General features: G+C 36.7%; 1 protein-coding gene across 6 annotated transcripts in view; it reads right to left on the bottom strand.

The window, feature by feature from the left end:
* The window catches only part of NF1 (neurofibromin 1), a 261,641-nt gene that overhangs the window by 85,850 nt on the left and 154,427 nt on the right, over positions 1-21,364 (bottom strand). For 4 of the 6 annotated variants that reach the window (XR_009530430.1, XM_060082451.1, XM_060082452.1 and 1 more), the window contains 3 exons: positions 20,471-20,617; positions 17,973-18,119; positions 15,211-15,321 (listed from right to left, as the gene is read on the bottom strand). Coding sequence is in view for 5 of the 6 variants with exons in the window: in XM_060082451.1 (XP_059938434.1) it covers positions 15,211-15,321; positions 17,973-18,119; positions 20,471-20,617 (405 nt within the window). In the remaining variant the exon portion in view is untranslated. The other 2 variants (XM_060082455.1, XM_060082454.1) reach the window with 2 other exon arrangements.

Raw genomic sequence — 21,364 nt, 5'->3', positions numbered from 1 at the left:
CTAATTTATAAGGTTTGTTATTTATTTATTCCATGGAAAATATGACTTATCAGTAAAAAATTAGATATCTGAATATTTCAAATGGGTATCTCAAGGCCAAGTGTTAAATAAATCTGATGAAATACTCAATACCAGGAAATGTAGTTTTTTACTTTGTGCTATTTTGTTGCCCATAGTCACAGCTCAAAAAAACAAAGTGAAAACACTTCTGGAAGGCTGAGGGAGTTCAAATGCCTGTCAAATGCTTGCCTCAACAGAAAGTAAACTAAGATTTAATGGCTTTTCATCGAGAAAGAAAAGAACAAAACACCACTAAGGAAAAATAAAGATGCCATACACCACAAAACCACTGGAAGGCCCTTCCTTGCCAACCAAAGCCTCAGTGACCACAACTGCACCTGAGACACTGTATAGTTTAAGAGTAACTGGCACACAGCCACATCCATTTACCAGTTCTATTACTTAGCATCAGATACTCAGCTGCATTTCCTCATACCAATGACAAATAAAGAAAGCCAATAAATGTTTAAAAATAATTTCATCTATCTACAGGCTCTAGTATTTCCTCATGGTATGGCTTTTCTACAATGAGTAAATGAAATCTTTCTTGCTTAACAAAGTATACTTTGATGAAGTGTTATGAGTCTCTTGCCCTGACACTAAATTAAAAAAAAAAAAAAGCTGCAGGACATTAAATATGAACTTAGAAACACACTGTAAAGGCTACTCTCTTTAAAACACAGTAAAAGTAATCAAAGGACAAAGGAGTCACCTGAAACTAGTAAAACATCTTCATATATTAACGACGAGTTGACTATAAACTGATTTAAATTTTAAACATAAATGTCACATATCTAAATTTCATTACATTTTTCTTCAAAGCAGTTATGTTTGAGTCTTTAAACTCTTATTCCAATGAGGCTGTCATTAGTGAAAACACCTTTGGGGCCCCTCCTTTCAAATATTACTAAGAGCCAGTTTATATGTCACACAAGAAAAAACTCATTTTAAACAAATATATTACTAAATGACATTTTGCCTCATTAAAAATTTCAAATATGAAGATTTTCCCACCACATTTAAAAAGAACATGTTTTAGACTTTGACAACACATCCAAAAATGTATTTCCCTAAAAATGTGTGCTCAAAGGCATCAGGGTTTGAAGTAAGTACATCACCTCCAACAGCGGCTCTTCTGAAGGGAGCAATATTCACTTGGATGTATTTACCCTTAGATGCCTGTTTTAGAATTTTTCCCTATTGTTTCATAAAATCAAACCTCATAAATATATCTCAGGATTATTTCCTTTCAAGGATTATATATTTACACTAAAAGAGGTGAACCACAGTTGATTCAAAAAAAACAACTATGTTTTCATAACAACAGATGGAGTGCAGCCACTGTTTCTTTTTAAGTACTGTCAAGTCATAAATCACTAAATCATCCTTGATGAGTAAAGCAAAGCCTTGTTTCACTAACAGCCAAGGCCACTATACTTCTATAAACCAAGAATCACAGAAAACAAAACCACTTGAGAAATCTTTTGGCTCAATTCAGGACTCCAACTCTAATCACTGTTATTAAATCAAGTCTTCTTCCTTTAAACTACAGTCATGTGTGTCCATAATTAAAACTGGCGACTAGTCTTAACACTGGCACTGAATGATTACATACATATAATAATTAAAAGCTAAGTTCATTTATTAAGTGTTCTATGAAATGGCACATGCTCTGCTGGATTCTCTGTGTATCCAGATAAAGACATCTAAGATCTAGGAGCTAAAAGTCCAATAGATGAACAGGAAAATAATATTCTATGTACCCACATGTTTATTGCAACATTATTAAAAATAGCCAAGATGTGGAAACAACCTAAGTATCCATCAATGGGCAAACGGATAAAGAAAATGTGGTGTAAAAAGACCCCAAATAGCCAAAGCAGTCTTGAGAAAGAAAAACGGAGCTGGAGGAATCAGGCTCCCGGACTTCAGACTATACTACAAAGCTACAGTAATCAAGACAGTATGGTACTGGCAAAAAACCCCACAGAAATATAGATCAATGGAACAGGATAGAAAGCCCAGAGATAAACCCACGCACATATGGTCACCTTATCTTTGATAAAGGAGGCAAGAATATACAATGGAGAAAAGACAGCCTCTTCAATAAGTGGTGCTGGGAAAACTGGACAGCTACATGTAAAAGAATGAAATTAGAACACTCCCTAACACCATACACAAAAATAAACTCAAAATGGATTAAAGACCTAAATGTAAGGCCAGACACTATCAAACTCTTAGAGGAAAACATAGGCAGAACACTCTATCACATAAATCACAGCAAGATCCTTTTTGACCCAGCTCCTAGAGGAATGTAAATAAAAACAAAAATAAACAAGTGGGACCTAATGAAACTTAAAAGCTTTTGCACAGCAAAGGAAACCATAAACAGGACGAAAAGACAATCCTCAGAATGGGAGAAAATATTTGCAAATGAAGCAACTGACAAAGGATTAATCTCCAAAATTTACAAGCAGCTCATGCAGCTCAATATGAAAAAAACAAACAACCCAATCCAAAAATGGGCAGAAGACCTAAATAGACATTTCTCCAAAGAAGATATACAGACTGCCAACAGACACATGAAAGAATGCTCAACATCATTAATCATTAGAGAAATGTAAATCAAAACTACAATGCGATATCACCTCACACCGGTCAGAATGGCCATCATCAAAAAATCTACAAACAATAAATGCTGGAGAGGGTGTGGAGAAAAGGGAACCCTCATACACTGTTGGTGGGAATGTAAATTGATACAGCCACTATGGAGAACAGTATGGAGGTTCCTTAAAAAACTAAAAATAGAATACGACCCAGCAATCCCACTACTGGGCATATACCCTGAGAAAACGATAATTCAAAATGAGTCATGTACCCCAATGTTCATTGCAGCTCTATTTACAATAGCCAGGACACGGAAGCAACCTAAATGCCCTAATCACTTTCCTGAGAACAGCCCAGAAAGCACACAAGGCTAACTTGGAACCGTATCAATGACGACAGCATCATGAGATTTCCAGAATAAGGCCAGCGTCTCTAGCCTCTTACCAAAATGACTTTCAATCTCCTGCTTTAGTTCAGCAATCTTGCAACTACTGTGAACAGTGTAAAAGATTATGAAGAGACTTATATGATGCTAAGGAAAAAAGGTTTACTTTATAAGTCAGTGTTTTTTTGAAGTGTGGTACCTATATGATGGGGTGGTATATGAAACAGTCATTTAATAATTCTGTATTTCTTTTTTACTGTTATCTTTTGTTTGCTGGTTTTCTAGTTATGGCAATCAATACTAATTTTCTGTTTATGGTATAATACAAAATTTCCTTTAAGAAAAAAGTCAATAAAAAATATTGAGTAACTAATAGGATAGATCTTATGAAGGAATGCAAAAACCCCAGAGGTGGTATATGAATGCCTTAAGTATAAAAACTTAGTTAATAGAGCACATAAAAGGTTTTATCTAAAAGTCACAGTCATATTTTAGAGAGATCATTCTGGCAGTAATGTGGAAGAAGGAGGGGATGGGGTAACATACCGGTGACAAAGAATCCAAATAGGAAGTTATTTCAACAGCCTAGAACAGAGTGCAGCAAACTATGGTCCACTGGCGATATCCTGTCCACATGCTACTTGTGGCCTGTTTTTGTTTGACCTGCAAGCTAAAAATGGCTCATATATATATACATATATATATATATATATATATATATATGTATGTATATATATATATAGTGTGTGTATGTGTTTGTGTGTGTGTGTGTGTGTGTGGCTTGTGCCTCCTCCGTTTGTGTTAACCTGCTTTGCGAAAATGTAAATTTAAAATACTTGAGGCAAGGAATTATTCTTTAACCTTAGGGTTAGGGTTTACCTTTAAGGTTAGATTCCTACTTTAGCAGAATCTGGTGTCAGATTTGCTTCCTCTTGTTTGTTGTTACCTAGGAGGAGACTGGTAAACACTGCCCTTCCCTGTCTGTACCCCCAGCCACACAGTTCCACCCCTAAGGGTCAGCGTGCAGCTTTGTGAACCGTCTCTCCCTTTCCCACCACATAGCCCCCCACCGCCCCCCTTGGGCAGCAAGCTGGTCTGCTGGACGCTTATCTGCCCTAACAGAGTTTACTGAAAACCTACTGTGTGCCAGGCACCGAGGACCCAGAGATCAGCTCTTATATTTCTAAAGAGCAGTTAACAAACAAAACAAAAACAAGAAAAGAAGAAAAACTTTATGTGGCTTATAAAGCCTAAAATATTTACTACTGCTCCTTTGACAAACAAGTTTGCTAACCCCAGCTTAGACAACTGATAAAGCTACAAACTGAGTCTGTAATGTAAGGATAAAGTACAAAAAATTTTTTGAGGCAGAATCAACAGGACTTAGTGATTAGTCAGATGTATGTGGTTAAGAGCAGGTAGAAATGAAGATTGCTGCTTAGCCTTCCATTTAAAACTCAAGGTGGATTAAGATACCATTATCCAAGAGAAGGAAACAGAAGAGCCTCTTTTTAAAATTAAATGACTTTTTTCATTTATAATAAAAAACAAGAATAAATAACAAGCCAAAATTAGATAACAGGCTTATGGTATTATACTGTAATAATACTGGAAGACAAACTTGTTCAAAGACAGACATTTCCCCTCAGAACATGTATTTTGCCACTAAGGAGAAACGTGTTCTTTTTCCTGTATTAGATTCCTACAATGAAGAGGCTGAAATTTTACTGTAATACTGCTTATGTACAATTCTAAAAGGTACTCACATTTGAGTCTAACATAACAATAGCCTGTTTTTGCACATTTGCATATCCACTTTCTCAGGAAGCTTCCAAAAAGATTTTTGAAACGTAACTGTCCACACTGAAAAGCCACTGGCTACTACATACTATTGGAAAAAAAAAAAAAAAAAAAAGAAACAACAAGCCCAAAATGGAGTCACTTGTGCTAAAACCGAGACTTAATACCTAACCCAACCTAACTGCAGTTACAAGCTTCTCCAGGAATGTAATCCTAACCAGTCAGAGTGAAATTTTCTGGTCAGCACCAAAAGGAAGACGAGATAATCTGCCACATAGACAGACCCTGTCCATCCCCCGTCCATCCCCCACGGTAGGTTACTTAAACCTGAAATAACTTTTGTTTATGACTTCCTTGTCTTGCCTTTAAAAACTTTCCATAAATCTAAAAAAAATGGTACTGATGAACCTAGTGGCAGGGCAAGAGTAAAGACATAGACAGACACAGCAGGGGAAGGGGAAGCTGGGACGAAGAGAGTAGCATTGACATATATACACTACCACATGTAAAATGGATGGCTAGTGGAAAGCTGCTGAATAGCACAGGGAGATCAACTCGATGCTTTGTGATAAGCTAGAGGGGTGGGATCCAAGGGAGGGTGGGAGGTAGGCTCAAGAGGGAGGGGATACGGGGATATATGTATACATATAGCTGATTCACTTTGTTGTACAGCAGAAACTAACACAACATTGTAAAGCAATTATACTCCAATAAAGATGTGGAAAACAAAAACTTTCCCTTTCCATAATCCTTTGGAGCTCCTCTCTACTTGTTAGATGGGATGCGGTCCGATTCATGAATTGTTCAAATAAAACCAATTAGATCTTTAAAATTTACTCGGTTGAATTTTTGTTATATAACACAGGTAAAGGATATGAATGTACATTATGATCCACATCATACAAATAAAGAAATCCTCTCAAAACAGCTGCCAGAAAGTAGAAATAGGACTTTATAATGCAGGGAAAACTGCAAATGACCAAATGTCTCTTATTTTAGACATCACTAATGATATCAGCCCTCAGACATGAAAAAAAAAAAGAGATGTTTCAGTAAATTCCCATGTTTGTTGTACCCTATTATGTACAAGTACTCACTGTGCTAGCAGGTACAAAGAATAAGAAGTAGTACCTGACCACCTAGAGGGGTGGGATAGGGAGGGTGGGAGGGAGGGAGACGCAAGAGGGAGGAGATATTGTAAAGCAATTATACTCCAATAAAGACGTTAAAAAAAAAAAAAGAAGTAGTAGTACCTGATCACAAGGAAGCCAGAATTGGTTGAAGAAAGACTGAGGATACATCTATAGTAAAAAAACAGACTCTGATAAGTGCTCTAGAAGTATGAAATCCTAAAATGTCTGATTCTGAAGTATAGAATTAAGGAAGGCTCTCATAAAAGGTGCTGCCATCAGAGTTATTAGACCTTGAAGGAAGAATGCAATTTTGAATGAGGAAGAAATACTTTGGGCAGATGGGGAAAGCTGCACAAAGATAAAGAAGTTGGAGGTATTTAAAGACCTAAAGAATTCCAAATAATTTTTGTGGGGCGGGGGAACATTTAAGTGCTGGAGCGTTCAGAATTTTTAATTTTACTTAATTATCATCAAGAGGCTTAGGCAGCTTAAGATCAATAAGAAGACAATAAGAGGGCTTCCCTGGTGGCGCAGTGGTTGAGAGTCTGCCTGCCAATGCAGGGGACATGGGTTCGAGCCCTGGTCTGGGAAGATCCCACATGCCACGGAGCAACTAGGCCCGTGAGCCACAACTACTGAGCCTGCGCGTCTGGATCCTGTGCTCCGCAACAAGAGAGGCTGCGAGAGTGAGAAGCCCGCGCACCGTGATGAAGAGTGGCTCCCACTTGCCGCAAGTAGAGAAAGCCCTCGCACAGAAACGAAGACCCAACACAGCCATAAATAAATAAATAAATAAATAAATAAAATTAAAAAAAAAAAAAAAGAAGACAATAAGAAATTCAAGGTTGGAGAGCCATTTGGCTGGGTAATGACATAGTTAACTGAGAAGGAGACTATGAGAAAAATATGTATTGGCCAAAAAGTTCGTTCGGCTTTTTCCATAAGATCTTACCAAAAAACCCAAACGAACATTTTAGCCAACCCAACATATCTGGGTATAAGAATAGGAAGGGGAAAATGTTGAATTTAAAATTTTAAATAAGTTGAGATTGAGGTGTTTGAAGCATCAATAAAAAGTTATCTGTGCATTATCTTAGTACTCTGACTTATAATATCTACTCTGAGGCTTTTTATATTTACTTCTTAGGTCTGATCACACAAATGTCCAGTTAAGTTAGGTTCTATACAATATGTACCTAATATAAATAAGATTTAGCAAGCACTGGTTCTCTTCATTCAGGAGGAAAAAGAAACCTACATAGCAAAGTAAAACAAGTCAGAAACATGTACTGACTTGTGCTTCTGCCACTTATGTAGCCATTTCCTTGTACGTCAACACCACTGTTCACAGCTCTGCAATTTTTTAAAAGAGCCGGCTAATGTGATGAAAACATTAGCACAATACAACCCAACTTCCCTGTATACCACTTATCAAGGAAAAGGAGTGACCAAAAGATGAAATTCCTTTAAAGAATTCACTTAATGTGCTTCAATGTGGGTGATTTAACGTACTAAAAAAAATCTTTGCAAATTCAATATGAAAAGTATCACTTTCATATGCAATTCTTTTCTTATTTAGCTTTATGTTAATAAAGTTTAACTTCTATTCTAATAGAATACTTATTTACTAGAAATTAAACTCCTAGAATGCTATATTCTTGAATTATTTTTAAAACGTCAAAATAATCCTAGCCAAAAACTACCTACCCTCTAAACATGTACAAGATGCTTTAAGAAAAAAAAATCTATCTGTAATATACTTACTTGATTTTAAGTCATGATAATCACAGCAGGCAAAGAGTATATTCCTCCAGTTAGTGTTAATCCAATGAAGACATTCACTAATATACACATGGATAAGAGGAATAACAAAGTGGTATTCACAGAGTTCTTTAAATAAGACACTAGATTTTAGAGGAACTTTATTTGAATTCCTTGATTTCTGCCACGGTCCATCTGTTTGCACCAGTTTGGAAAGCACTCAATAGGTTATTTACAAAGAGCAAATAGCAGGTCAAGTTTATAACATGTGACTTACTAATTTTATTTAAACAGCACACAGTGAGTGAGAAATTAGATCCCCCACGGGACACTGGAGAAAGCCTGAAGTTTTAATCTTCAAAGAAAAAACATCAAAAGGTAATATTAATTTGAAAATTTCTCAATTATACATTAGAACCAAATGTAAATTTTAGCATATATTAGATTTCTAAAATTAAAGTTTGAGCTTTAAGTTAAAAAAAAGAATAGTTAGCCATGTTCAACATGGGCTAGCTGCTTTATCTCAAATATGGCAAACCATTAGATTTGAATATATGATTTAAAAAAATTAGCCTTACTTTAAAAATGGTTTACTAGTAAACTTTTGGTATATGTCTATACTATGCCTATGTCATAGCCCCCATCTACTAAAGAACACTAGACTAAGACTCAGGCTCAAGTTCTAGTTCTGGTAATTTTTAGATATGCATCCTTTTGCCTTTGTCTGAGCCCATCTGTAAAATGGAGAAGTTGATATCGATCTCTTCTGAATTTCCTTTTATCTTAAAAACTATGAAATTTGTTAAACCAAGGTTGGCATTTCCCCAGTGCTGAGATAAGTTTTCCTTCATTCCCCCTGCCCCCTCACCACCACTTTTAAAAAAGCAAGTTCTTAGATTTGTTTGTGATCCAAGTGTTAGATTAATTTTCCGTAATTATTTTGAAACAGGAAAATGATGTTCAAGCTATTACTCAGTCTGCTCCTCCTGTTGGTTGGTGACACTTTGTCGTTAACTTCAACACTAATGACCTCCAGTTCTATGACAGCTTCTAAGGAGATCAGCCCAAATTCTGAGACAACCCCAAATTCCAAGACAACTCCAGAGCTCCAAACATCTCTGGATCCCAAGACAACTTCAAATCCCAAGACAATGTCAAATACCAAGACAATTTCAAATCCTAAGGAAACTTCAAATCCCAAGACAACTAAGAATACAGAAGTGACCCCAAAGATAGCCACAACCATGAACACAAAAAGTGGTGGCACCATACTGAATGCAATGGACAGCACTCACTTTCTTTTCTATGTAATATTTTTGATGTTTTGTGTACACTCAGGCTGAAGTGGACTTGGACTGTTTGCATTGCTATCTCAGTTCACTATATCTGCTGAATGACAAGCACACTAAGAAAATCAAATTTATTTCAACTTACTTCTGAGTAAATTATCATATCCTAGTTTAATTTGGTTGTTTGCAATTTTTAATTGTGTAAGCTTAATTATTACCTTAACATGATGGTTTCCTTCCTTATAAATGCTAAAAAAGGCAAAATACCACGTTTGCTTTTAAATGTTTGCAAAACTGAGTTGAAACTCAGGTTTTTACATTAAAGGTATAACAGAAGAAATTATGTTGGCAACGTTTAACCAAAGTATGCTTCTGTGTGTGTGTGTGTGTGTGTAAAGGACAGGGGGTTGGGGATGGGGACTGAGGAGTGGCGTGTGTTGTTTTTGTATTTATTTTATTTTTTATTAAATAGACAAAAGGATAAACTACAGTGCTCTACAACAGGGGTTCCCAACCCCCAGGCCTGTTAGGACCTGGGCTGCACAGCAGGAGCAGAGTGGTAGGCAAGCGGGGGAAGCTGCCTCTGCCGCTCCCCATCAGCTCCCCATCACCCGCATTGCTGCCTGAACCATCGCTCACATTACCACCTGAGCCATTCCGCTCCCCCCACCCCCGCCGGGTCTGTGGAAAAACTGTTCTTCCACGAAACCGGTCCCTGGTGCCAAAAAGGTTGGGGACGGCTGCTGTACAAAACAATACATCTATCTGTGTCACCATATTCCATGAATGTGTAATAGTAATACGCTGTTACAGTAAAAAAGGTTCCAATTCGGCTAACCTTTGGAATGCAGACTACAGCTGCTCCAATGACAAAATTATCTTAGAGTAAACGTTTGTCTTTTATTGCAAAAGGTCATTTGTAAATCTGATGCCAAGAATTCAGAATTCATCCCTACAGAAATATGTCCCATAACTACTGGTAAGATTTTCATGCTGGTCTACAAAGACTGATTTAACCTAAAAACTTAGTGTATAATTTTAACAGTGATAATAAACATGTTATCTTTTTAATAACCATGTTATTAATAGTGCAGTTGTTAAGGTTTGAAACCCAACTCTGATTCTTACTAGTTGTGCCACCATGAATTAAATACCTGACCAGTGAGACTCCCAAACAAACTAGTAGTAAACTGACTAGCATGAATCACTTGGGGTGTCTGTTAGATACATAGATTAGGCTCTACCCTGAAATTTTGATTTGGCAGCCCAGGTAGGGCCTTGGGATATATACATTTGATTGTTTTAATTTTCCAGGTCATTCTGATTGATACCTACATTTGTGAATGACTAACAATTTCTCTAAATTTCAGTTTACACACAAGTCAATCACTGGTAATAATAATAGCTCAGCAGGTTACTTGAAGGGTTAAATGAAAAAGTATATAATATGCACAGTTTGCCTGATGCAGAGAAAGCACTCAGTAAGTTTTAGCTGTTATCATTATTACTACTGACACCCAAAAAGCAATTGCCAGGTATCACAATATTCCTAAGAGGAAAACTCTTCATTGCACTTTCAGGTTTTATATTTTTAATTACTCTGACAAAAATAGTATGTGCCCCTGGCAACAAGTCAAACAACAGAAATATATAACAGAAATACTATAATTGATCCTCTACCTGCTCCAATCATACTCCCCTGAGATAAGCAATGTCAACAGTTTAATGTGTATACTTTCACACACTTCACAGTCTATACATATCATATGCCTGTGCACATACACACCCACATTCCTCTGCACCTTGCATGATAAGTGTCAGAGCCGTCCTTCTGGATCTTTTTAAAGGTGCATTAGAGGACTTCTGTTACTTTCTCCTGCTCAGAATCCATTTTTCCTCATTCTGATATCGGCAATCCAATTTCCCTTTGGGAAACCCTGCTCCCATCCTCCCACCCCTTTTACTTCATGCAGTTCAAGCTGGCTTCACCACTGAGCTCCAGGGATGGGCACATAATTCGGGCATAGACAACCAAGAAATTCCATTCCCCTTGCCATAGTGAAAGCCTCAGAAATTGGCAGGTGACTCAGGCCAATAAGACCAGTACTTTTGCTGTTACTACTGGGAAAGAAGTGTTTTTCCACTGGGTTGTTAAGCTGGGAGAACACAAACCATCACTGGCTATAGCTTAGGAAGAGCTGCCTGGGAATAAAATCAACACAAAGAAAGTAGAGTCAAGACACAGAGAAGACAGATGTTCTCCAGATGACACTGTTCAAAGCTCTGCACGTAGTCATGCAAGAAGCCAGTCCATCTCTTGATCTTCTTGGGTACATGTGGCAATTGATATCTCTCCTGGTTTACACAAGTTTAAATTTCATTTCTATCACTGGTAACAAGCAAACTAGATTTAACACATTGCATATTATTCCATATAGAGATGTATCATTATTTATTCAACAATTTCCTTTTGATACACAGTTATATTATTTTCAGTTTTTTGCCACTATAAACAATGCTGCAACAACTGTCCTTATATTTATGGTACTTTAACTATTACAGGCTAGGAGCAAAAGTGTATAGTAGGGAATAGCAGGAAAAGATTAGAAACTAAATTAGGTCAAAATTATGGAGCACCCAGCATGCCTGACTTTATATGAACCTGGACTTTATATGGGGACTCTATTTAACAAATGGAGAGAGACAAGATTAGATTTGAACTGGAAACTGCCTCCAGAAGCAACGTTCAGATGACCTGGAAGTAGCCTGTCAATGCAGGGGACACGGGTTCGAGCCCTGGCCCAGGAAGATCCCACATGCCACGGAGCAACTAAGCCCGTGTGCCACTACTGAGCCTGGGCTCTAGAGCCCATGAGCCACAATTACCGAAGCCCGTGTGCCACAACTACTGAAGCCTGTGCACCTAGAGCCCGTGCTCTGCAACGAGAAGCCACTGCAGTGAGAAGCCTGCGCACCGCAATGAAGAGTAGCCCCTGCTCGCTGCAACTAGAGAAAGCCCGTGCGCAGCAATGAAGACCCAATGCAACCATAAATGAATGAATGAATGAATAAATAAATAAAAAGATGACCTGGAAGTAGTTATGTGGGGTTTAGGTAGTAGGAGAATAATGCTGCATTAGTACAGGTTAAAGCTAATAAGAGAGTCTCACTAATGGCAGTGGGGGGGGGGGAATGAATTCAAAAGACATTCCCAAAGTACCGAAAAGTAATATTAAACCACTAAGACTCAATTCAAAAAAAATTAAAACACAGGACAGCCCCTGATAAAGGAATAGCACTAGGAGGTTATTCTGAATCACATGACTGCTAGGCTAGGAACAAGTACTTGACTTAGGGGCAGCCAGAAATCTACTGGCTGGCCAGCATATAGCATTAAGGGCTTTGCCAAACAGGTATTTTTAGCTGAACACGTTCTCCTTCTGGAATTTGAAGTGTGCAGTGTTGAGGTAATGAAGGACTGACCAGCTGGGGCTAAAACTGAAGAAATACAGAAAGAGGAAAATCATGAGGTAGAGTTGAACGTGAAGCCAAGAGAGAATTAGCGCAAGCCGGTTCCAGGACTGACAGACATCTAAGTTCTGTCTACATCTGGGCAGGCCCTGCTCTAATTCATGTTTTTCCTGAGGCCTATCTTCTTGAGAAAGTAAGAATGACTTCTTTGTAATAACAGGGTCCTGACTAAAACAGCCTAATTGGTGTGCCTAGATCACACAACTAAAATCAGACGTGGTGACTGATAATGAGGAGGATAAAAGAAAGAGGGAAGATTTAAATGATTAGGGTTTCTAGAGTGAGAAGGGATGGTGATGCTACTGAAAAAGAGAATATGGTGTGAAGAAGAAGTTGATTTGAATATACACTGAATTAAATTTTGGACATTTCAAGTGAGAAATGTCTGTGGAGTATCTGTAAGGAGACTGGAATCCACAGCTCAAAAGACATAAACTAATACATGGTAGTCTAAGCCACAATAACAAAGGAATATCAAAAAGTCAAACCTAAGTGTTCTCTGACAAAGTTGGCTGAGTTACTACCTTCTCCTGCTTTTGTATACAGTGGAGGACCTGGGCCTCTCTCTACTCTGAACTATTACGTGCTCATCTGTCCTGGACCTGAGGCTTCACACCAGGTGACAATGAAGTCCAGGAGGCAGTCTCGTAGGTCTAAGTAAGAAACTGAAACAGCTGAAATTAGTAAAGTCATATCCCGAAACAAAAACAACAAAAAAAGAAAGCCTCAAATATACTCTCTACAGAACTTTATAGGTCACAAAATACTTTATGGGAGATGTAGGCAGGATAGTTTTTTATAAGCATCTCCCCCTCTTTAACATATGAAGAAACAGATTCGTAAAAATTAACTTATCTAAGAAGCAGCAGAGCTGGGAATCCTTAGCACTCTCAAGTCACCATATTATACACGTTTCTTGGAAATCCCACTGATTTAATACCACAGAAGGTGTCTGCATCAGGCCCATGCTACTTTCCTTTTGGCCTGTATAGTACAGACCACTGCAGAGAACGAACACAATCTTACACTCTGATCCTGAAGAAAAAACTCAGCTTTGAGGTTTTCCAGAAATCTTTCTGACTTGTAAACTAACAAGAATTTAAAAGCGGGGGGAGAGACACATGTCTATCTACCTCTCTTACCAATGTCTCACTGTTAATTACTTCAACAAAATAGGGAAAATCAAAATACACTGGTGGGGCTTCCCTGGTGGCACAGTGGTTGAGAGTCCACCTGCCGATGCAGGGGACACGGGTTTGTGCCCTGGTCCGGGAAGATCCCACATGCCGCGGAGCGGCTGGGCCCGTGAGCCATGGCCGCTGAGCCTGTGCGTCCGGAACCTGTGCTCCTCAACGGGAGAGGCCACAACAGTGAAAGGCCCACGTACCGCAAAAAAAAAAAAAAAAAAATACACTGGTGGTGTTAAAGATTGGGGATGGAATACAAATACGGTTCATCTCAAATGCAAAAGAAAATTAAAATCATCTTAAGCAATTTAGAAACAGCATCTGAGATAAAAGGTAGAGAGAAGACTTACATGGGAAGGTGAAGAGATGTTACTCAGAGTTGTTAAAGAGGAGGGCTAAGGATAAATGCAAGTTTCTATGCCCTCTTGATTCCCTAACACCCCATTTCTTAGGACTTCTTGGTGTTAACGCTATCTGAATTATCCAATTAACTGAGTTTCCCACCTCCCACCTTCCTTTTTTCACTCCTCTGCCATTACTTCTCAACCTCCATTTATTTCCTATACACTGCCAATTTTTTGCCATTCATGACCATTAAGTCTACTGACATAATTCCTCAATTTACGTTAAATTGAGGTAATTCAGAAAGGTTAATTCCTAGAGCCTAGTGGAACAGCAGAACTAAGAGTAAACATAGTCCTTGAGATTCCAAAGCCAGTGGTCTCTCTATTATATCACACTGTCCCTAAGGTTCAATTGCCATGAGTTTATGTCACACTAAATGGGAAGAAGTAAAACTGACTAATGTCACAGACAAGTGCTCAAAAGGAAGGCAGAATGAGGCAAGAAGGAAAAGACAATGGCAGGGAAAGCAATGCAAGCATTATACCTATTGTGAAGGAGGAGCGCTGCCAGAAAGGTTTTCTAGGAACCAGCCTTGACTGAAAGACAGCATGAACAAATACAGTCAAGTTTTCAGGCTGTCTCCTGTGCCATATCTTTATAGGAATTTCCCGTAGTGTCTCTGAATTATTTGCTAAATCACCCTGATGTTGTCTTACACAGCATATTACTAAAAGTTCTCAGACTCTTAAAGTTTTATTTCCGTTTAAAATGAAGTTTCTGAGTATCATGTTATGGATAGTATTTAATCAGAATACACCAGAAAATAAAAAATTGTGATTTTTTTTTTACTCTTGGTAATTAATTCATTGTAACATGGTATAAAAAAATTGATGTAACAAAGAGAAGCCGATACGAAACAGGTAGTCTGAAAAGCAATTTCTAATGTACTGAGCATCATTTAGGGACAAGATGGCTATTTACCCAGCTACATTCTCCCAGAAAAACTTGTCTCCAATTCTAGTAAAATCAAATGGGAAAAACCAAACTTCCTGTCTCTCTACATTTGATATCATTTTAAAAGCTCTGGTAAGATAAAACATAGTGTTTCTTACCTCCGTGCAACATAATAAAATATAGGATTCCCAGCTTTGGAAGTCCCAGCTTGGTAGAAAATACTTAAAGTTTTCAAAGCTTTGAACTCTTCTTTTTCATGTACTTGATGCCTGAAAGAAAAAAAAGAATAGAGTAACTCATAGGCTTTACACTGTCCACTGAATATCTACAAAAATCCACAACTGCACCAATGATAAAATATACAAAATGACAAAATATTTTAAAAGCAACACGCTTTCTGAAGGGCAGTGTGGTTAACATGTATCAAAAAATTCAAGGTGTTGTTCTTTGAACCACAAACAGCTAAGAAAACTACTGGACAGGGATATTAACCATAGAATTGTTTTTAATCATTTTTCTTTCTAGACAGGAATTTTTGAGTTTTTACTTACTTGTTTGTTTTTTAAGAGTTCAGTTTATCAACCTTTTCTTTCCTGGCTTACTGATTCTGAGTGAGTGAGAAAGGCCCACATGTTCTTCTTTATGGGAATTTATCCTCACAAATAGCGTTATCTTTTTCCAGGTGGTTACTTACTGGTACAGTTGTACCAACACAATTTATTAAAAGTCCATTCTAATCTCCCTGATTCTGAATATCACTTTTATAATTATACTCTTATATATATTTAAATATACTTCCAAAAAAGGCATGGTTTAATTTTTATATATTCGGCTCAGTAGTCAGTGTGTGTCTTTAACCTGAAGATTTATGTCACTCAACAACCCTGGAAAATTCTCATTTGTTGTCTTTCATATATTACCTCTTCACAATTCTCTTTAAGCTCTATTTATTAGACATGCTGGACCTTCTCATTCTATCACTTGTATCTCTTAAACTCTTTCATATTTTCCATTTCTTTATCTTTCTGTACTGACTGTATACTAGGTAATTTGCTCCAAAATTCTCTTCCAGCTATGTATGCATTTATTATTTTTTAAAATATCTTTATTGGAGTATAATTGATTTACAATGTTGTGTTAGTTTCTCCTGTACAACAAAGTGAATCAGCTATATATATATACATATATCCTCATATCCCCCTCCCTCTTGAGCCTCCCTCTCACCCTCCCTATCCCACCCCTCTAGGTCATCACAAAGCAACGAGCTGATCTCCCTGTGCTACTTTATTATTAAAATACATTTTCTTTTACCTAGTATTTCTATGTTTCTTGGGGGTGGGAGGAGAGGTTGTATTACCTCAGTTCATCATATTGCTTGTACCAGGTCAGCATTTGTTTAATATTAATGGAAACAACATAGATATCATTTGATAAGGGAAATAGGTGCACATGTGTATAGGTAAATGACTGGGAGGCTATCTGCCAAATGTTAACCGAATTATCTTTAAGGGATGAAATAACTGAAAACTTTTTACTTTCTTTTTTAGATTTCTATGTTTTGAATAATTTAACAATTTTTATTTTTATGGTTGACAACATTATAAAGCTATTTCCATTTTTTTAAAAGAAAAATGAGTCTCAGAGAGCATCAGTGGGAACTCAGAACAAAAATATCACCTAATATTTATTAAACACTTTATATATACACCAGACATTGTTCTAAGTATCTTACACATATTACATCATTTAGTGTTCAAAAGGACAGAAGGTTGTTTTGTAAGGAAGGTAGGGTCTTAGGTAAAAGGACTAATAAAGAGGTTTTCTCTGAAAAATGGAAAAATGGCAAGGACATCCTTAGTAATGTTGAATAAAAAATAGTTTTCTATTTTTGGACTGTATAATTTTCAACTAGGTAACATGAAAATTTTGTATGGAAATATTCCTTTAATTACATAGGAATAAACATTTGTTACACAGAAAAATGTAACAGAGCTAAAGATAAAAATTAAGTTTGAAAGGAGATTGTTATACATTCATACATTCTTTTAACAGTAGCAAAATATGTGAGTCATGTGTACAAAACTACGGCCTGTATGTAGTATGATTAATAACAGGCACTTAAAATGCTCGGGACATTATGTGCAAATCGTTAATGTGAATTAACTTCAGAATGTCATATTCTGCTTTTTTCTTTCTGCCTCTGGCACACACCATGAACAAAACACTTAACCCACACTCACTATGAAACACTAAGTGACTAAGTGTAAAGTAGTATGAAAGGTACTTTATAAAGACTAAAGAATTCAGCAAACTATCTTCACTGTAACATCATAGTGGTGAATGTCTAACAATGAGGATCCAAACTAAATCCATCTAAATGAGATTCAAAACAAATGTCTACAGAAATTTTATAGCAATATTAAAGTATACTGTATTTTCTGAGCCTCAATCTAAAAGAAGCTAGTATCATTAATTTTCAGGAGGGTTCTAAAAAATGTTACAGTGTAGTAAAAAGAGTTCTGCACTTTGAACCAAAGGACCTATGAATCAGGTATGGAATCTTAGGCAAATTAATTATTCACTTTGAACTCTGTTTTCCCTAATTATAATATGAAAATAATGTTATCTACCCTCGCTTTTAACTATTAAATGCAAAAACACCTCAAAACAATATGACAAAGTACTATTCAATAAGATGCTATTATTTTTATAAGAAAATCAAGTATGAAACAAAGCATATTTCAACAATATATAGGGTAAGAGAAAAGTGGGATTCCAAAACATGGCAATGTGGTCATTAAGCACAGCCTTCCTAATAATTCTCTATCAAATATACAAGCATATCTAACAAGTGGCCTGGTGGTAAACCTTGCATCTCATCGAAAAAGAAAGCAATCATCATTTGAAGGTGATACTTTACCTAGTCATAAATTCCTCAAACTTTGAACTGGTAAGGTTAAGGCTGGACCAGTGTGTATCTGCCACAGGTTTGTGCTCTGGAGGACCCAGGTATGCAAGAAGTGTTGCCATCTTATCAAAAGGTCGTCTTCCAACAGCTTTGTGATCCCTAGGTATAGCAAACTACTTAGGAAAAAAGTAGCAGTTCACATTTAGCAGAACACATTTCTTTAGATTGTCACTGGCTGCTTTTCTTTTTACTGTCAGCTGGTGGTTCCTGCTAATTTGTAAACAGCATCCAAAAGAGCTCAGGGGTTTTAAGTTTACACTGAGACGTCTTAGAAATATGACCACTCCCCAAACTACAAAATTCACATAAAAATTCATTTTGTTCTAGTATTAATCCATTACCATTAAATGGGCAATCAGTAAGTAAATATAACATTCTGATCCACTTTTTAGGAAGTGGACATACTGTCCCTGATATCAGATTTCTGCTTAATCAGGGTAAATATGAATTTTCAACAACTATTAAACATTTAAAAGTAAAGATAACGACATTATTTCACAAACATCAAACTGGCAAAAATTTATGAAGTTTGCTAATGCCAATTTTGATGAGGATGTGTATAAAGAGGTACTCTCACACAGTGCTGGCAAAATGTAAATAAGCATGTACACTGTGAAAAGTAATGTGGCAATATCTAGTAAAGTTGAGGCTGTGTATACCCCAGAACTCGGCAATTACACATTTAGGTAATACACAAGGAGACAAACATGAAGAATATTTATTACATCACTATTTAAAATAATAAAAAACAGGAAACCCTAAATATCCATCATTTAGGAAGTGCAAAAATAAACTGTGATATAGTCATTCAATGAAATACTAAGTTAAATAAATGATAAATCTCAAATAGAATATTGTGTGACGAGACTATACTCAGTGTATCACTGCTGTAAAATTTTAAACCACACAAAACTATATTATATGTACCTATGTTATACCTGTAATTTCCATTTTCTTGTTAGTTACACAAGAGAGAAGTAATACCTTTTCTTCCCCAAGAAATAAAATGTTATAAAGATCTGAAGTAATTACAGCAAAATGAATAATGTTAAAGCTAGGTGGTAGACATGGGTCTCTGTTACATTATGGTCTATACTTCTTTGTATGTTTGGAATGTGTCTTTTTTTAAAAAAACAAATTGAAGAAAAACTCTCTAGTATTAAACTACATGAATATGATTGTAAGTTATATAAGAGTTTGCACTTAAAAAATGCATTTAAAAGAACGTTTGCATTTAGAAGTTCCACAGTTTAAGAGCCACACAGATACAGAAAGCATCTTCCTCTTTCTATCTTAGGCACATATTAGTCATACCCATGTCTACTTCAATCCATTAACAACTCTTAAAGGATTAAAATGCTCTCTCTTTTAAACTCCTAAGTAGTTGCTAGCCTTAGCTTTATGGTCTTCTATTTTTCCCATGAATGAACAAACCATTTTTATTGCCATTTAAAAGTAATCTGGACTCATTTTACCTTTGTAAGAGAACTCATACATAGGAATTTGGGCCCTTTATAAACATACATAACTAGAAAGGACAGCAAATGATTCAGGCTACAAGAGACTTTAACTAAAAACAGCGAATGAAACAATTCCTAAATTAATAATCTTCAATTATTAAGTATTGTCTATATAAAGCTATTTGCATATACTTAGAGTATCACAAATGGGATTATAGGATTGCAATAGAATAGCAATGTTTTAATTATTAAATTCCTAAGAATTAAGCTGCTCTTCAGATTCAGATGCCAATACTCACTTGAACTTCTAGTATATTTAAACTTCTCTATGTCTTGTTGTACATTACATTTGCAAACCAGAAAAAACCCAAAAGGCTAGTTTGTGAATTCTTAGCTTAATTTTTTTTTTCTTTTTTTATTTGGCTGTGCTGCATGGCTTGTAGGATTCTTAGTTCCCCCACCAAGGATCAAACCCAGTGAAAGCACCGAGTCCCAACCACTGGACCACCAGAGGATTAATTCCCTCTTAGCTTAATATTTTTATAAAAGTCTGTAGCACTGATGTAGGTTGGTTGATCATTTAATATGACTTAACCTGTTGCCTATATACTTTTAAAAAGAGTCTACATTTCTCTTTCCAAATCATAATTCTTATCTAAGGAGATGCAAAGTAAAAAGCATTATTCATGACCAATAATTTTATTGGTATAAATTTAAACTGGGCCTTCCCTGGTGGTCCAGTGGGTAAGACTCCACATGCCCAGTGAAGGGGGCCCGGATTTGATCCCTGGTCAGAGAACTAGAGCCCACATGCATGCCTCAACTAAGAAGTCCGCATGCCACAAATAAAGATCCCGCATGCCTCAACAAAGATCCCACATGCTGCAACTAAGACCCAGCACAGCCAAAAATAAATTATAAATAAATAAATACTAAAAAAAAAAATTTAAGCTGAGACTTTTCAATATCCCCATGACAGGGAAATTTTACCTGTTGCTGGAAAGATACTGGCCAATTTTCTCTTGATTGTTCCAGAGTAGACGATGTAAAGCAAGCACATTGCCATCACTGATGAAGGAAAGACTATGATTTACTGCATCACTTGTAGGACAATCAGATGCTATATCAAGGAAAAACCTTCAAAAATGCAAAGTTATTAGAATTTCAAAAACCAGATATACTCATATCTATGTTTGAATTAAATCTATGTGAAGTAACGTTGTGAAATTACTGCTATTACAAATATGGAGGTTTTATTCACACACATGACTATCATTAAACGAAACAAGAAGAGACAAGGAGAAAGTTGGTCTTCCATTCCTGATACCTGGCTACAGCTTCAGAGTAGGCTCTGGGTCAGACAACGAAATTTAAACAGATGAGACTCTGTAGAGAAGCCAGGACTTTACAGATAAGGAAACGGAGGCCCAGACAAGACAAAAGACCTCCCCAAAGCTATACGGCCTCTTAGGTCAAAGCCAGTACTTTGCAGATAAGGAAACGGAGGCCCAGACAAGACAAAAGACCTCCCCAAAGCTATACGGCCTCTTAGGTCAGAGCCAGGATCAGAACCTTTGTTCTTTTAACTTTCTATGGGTAGTCAATCTGCCAGAATATAAATCCTATGCTGACATTCACTTTCTTTCCAATGTGATTTGCAGTCCAACAGTACACCTTTTAAACTCCAATTAGAGAGAAATTCGCAGGAACTATAATGAAAAATTGGAAGAGAGTGTTGTACAAGTATAGCTTAGACTGTGAGCCAAAATAATTAGATTCACACTGTATGAAAAGTAGAATTCTTTTTTTTTTTTTTTTGCGGTACGTGGGGCCTCTCACTGCTGTGGCCTCTCCCGTTGCAGAGCACAGGCTCCGGACGCGCAG

Source organism: Mesoplodon densirostris, chromosome 18 (assembly GCF_025265405.1).
Source record: "Mesoplodon densirostris isolate mMesDen1 chromosome 18, mMesDen1 primary haplotype, whole genome shotgun sequence".
Taxonomy (NCBI): domain Eukaryota; kingdom Metazoa; phylum Chordata; class Mammalia; order Artiodactyla; family Ziphiidae; genus Mesoplodon; species Mesoplodon densirostris.
Note: the sequence above shows the minus strand (reverse complement) of the source record. Positions and strands in the feature narration are given on the sequence as shown.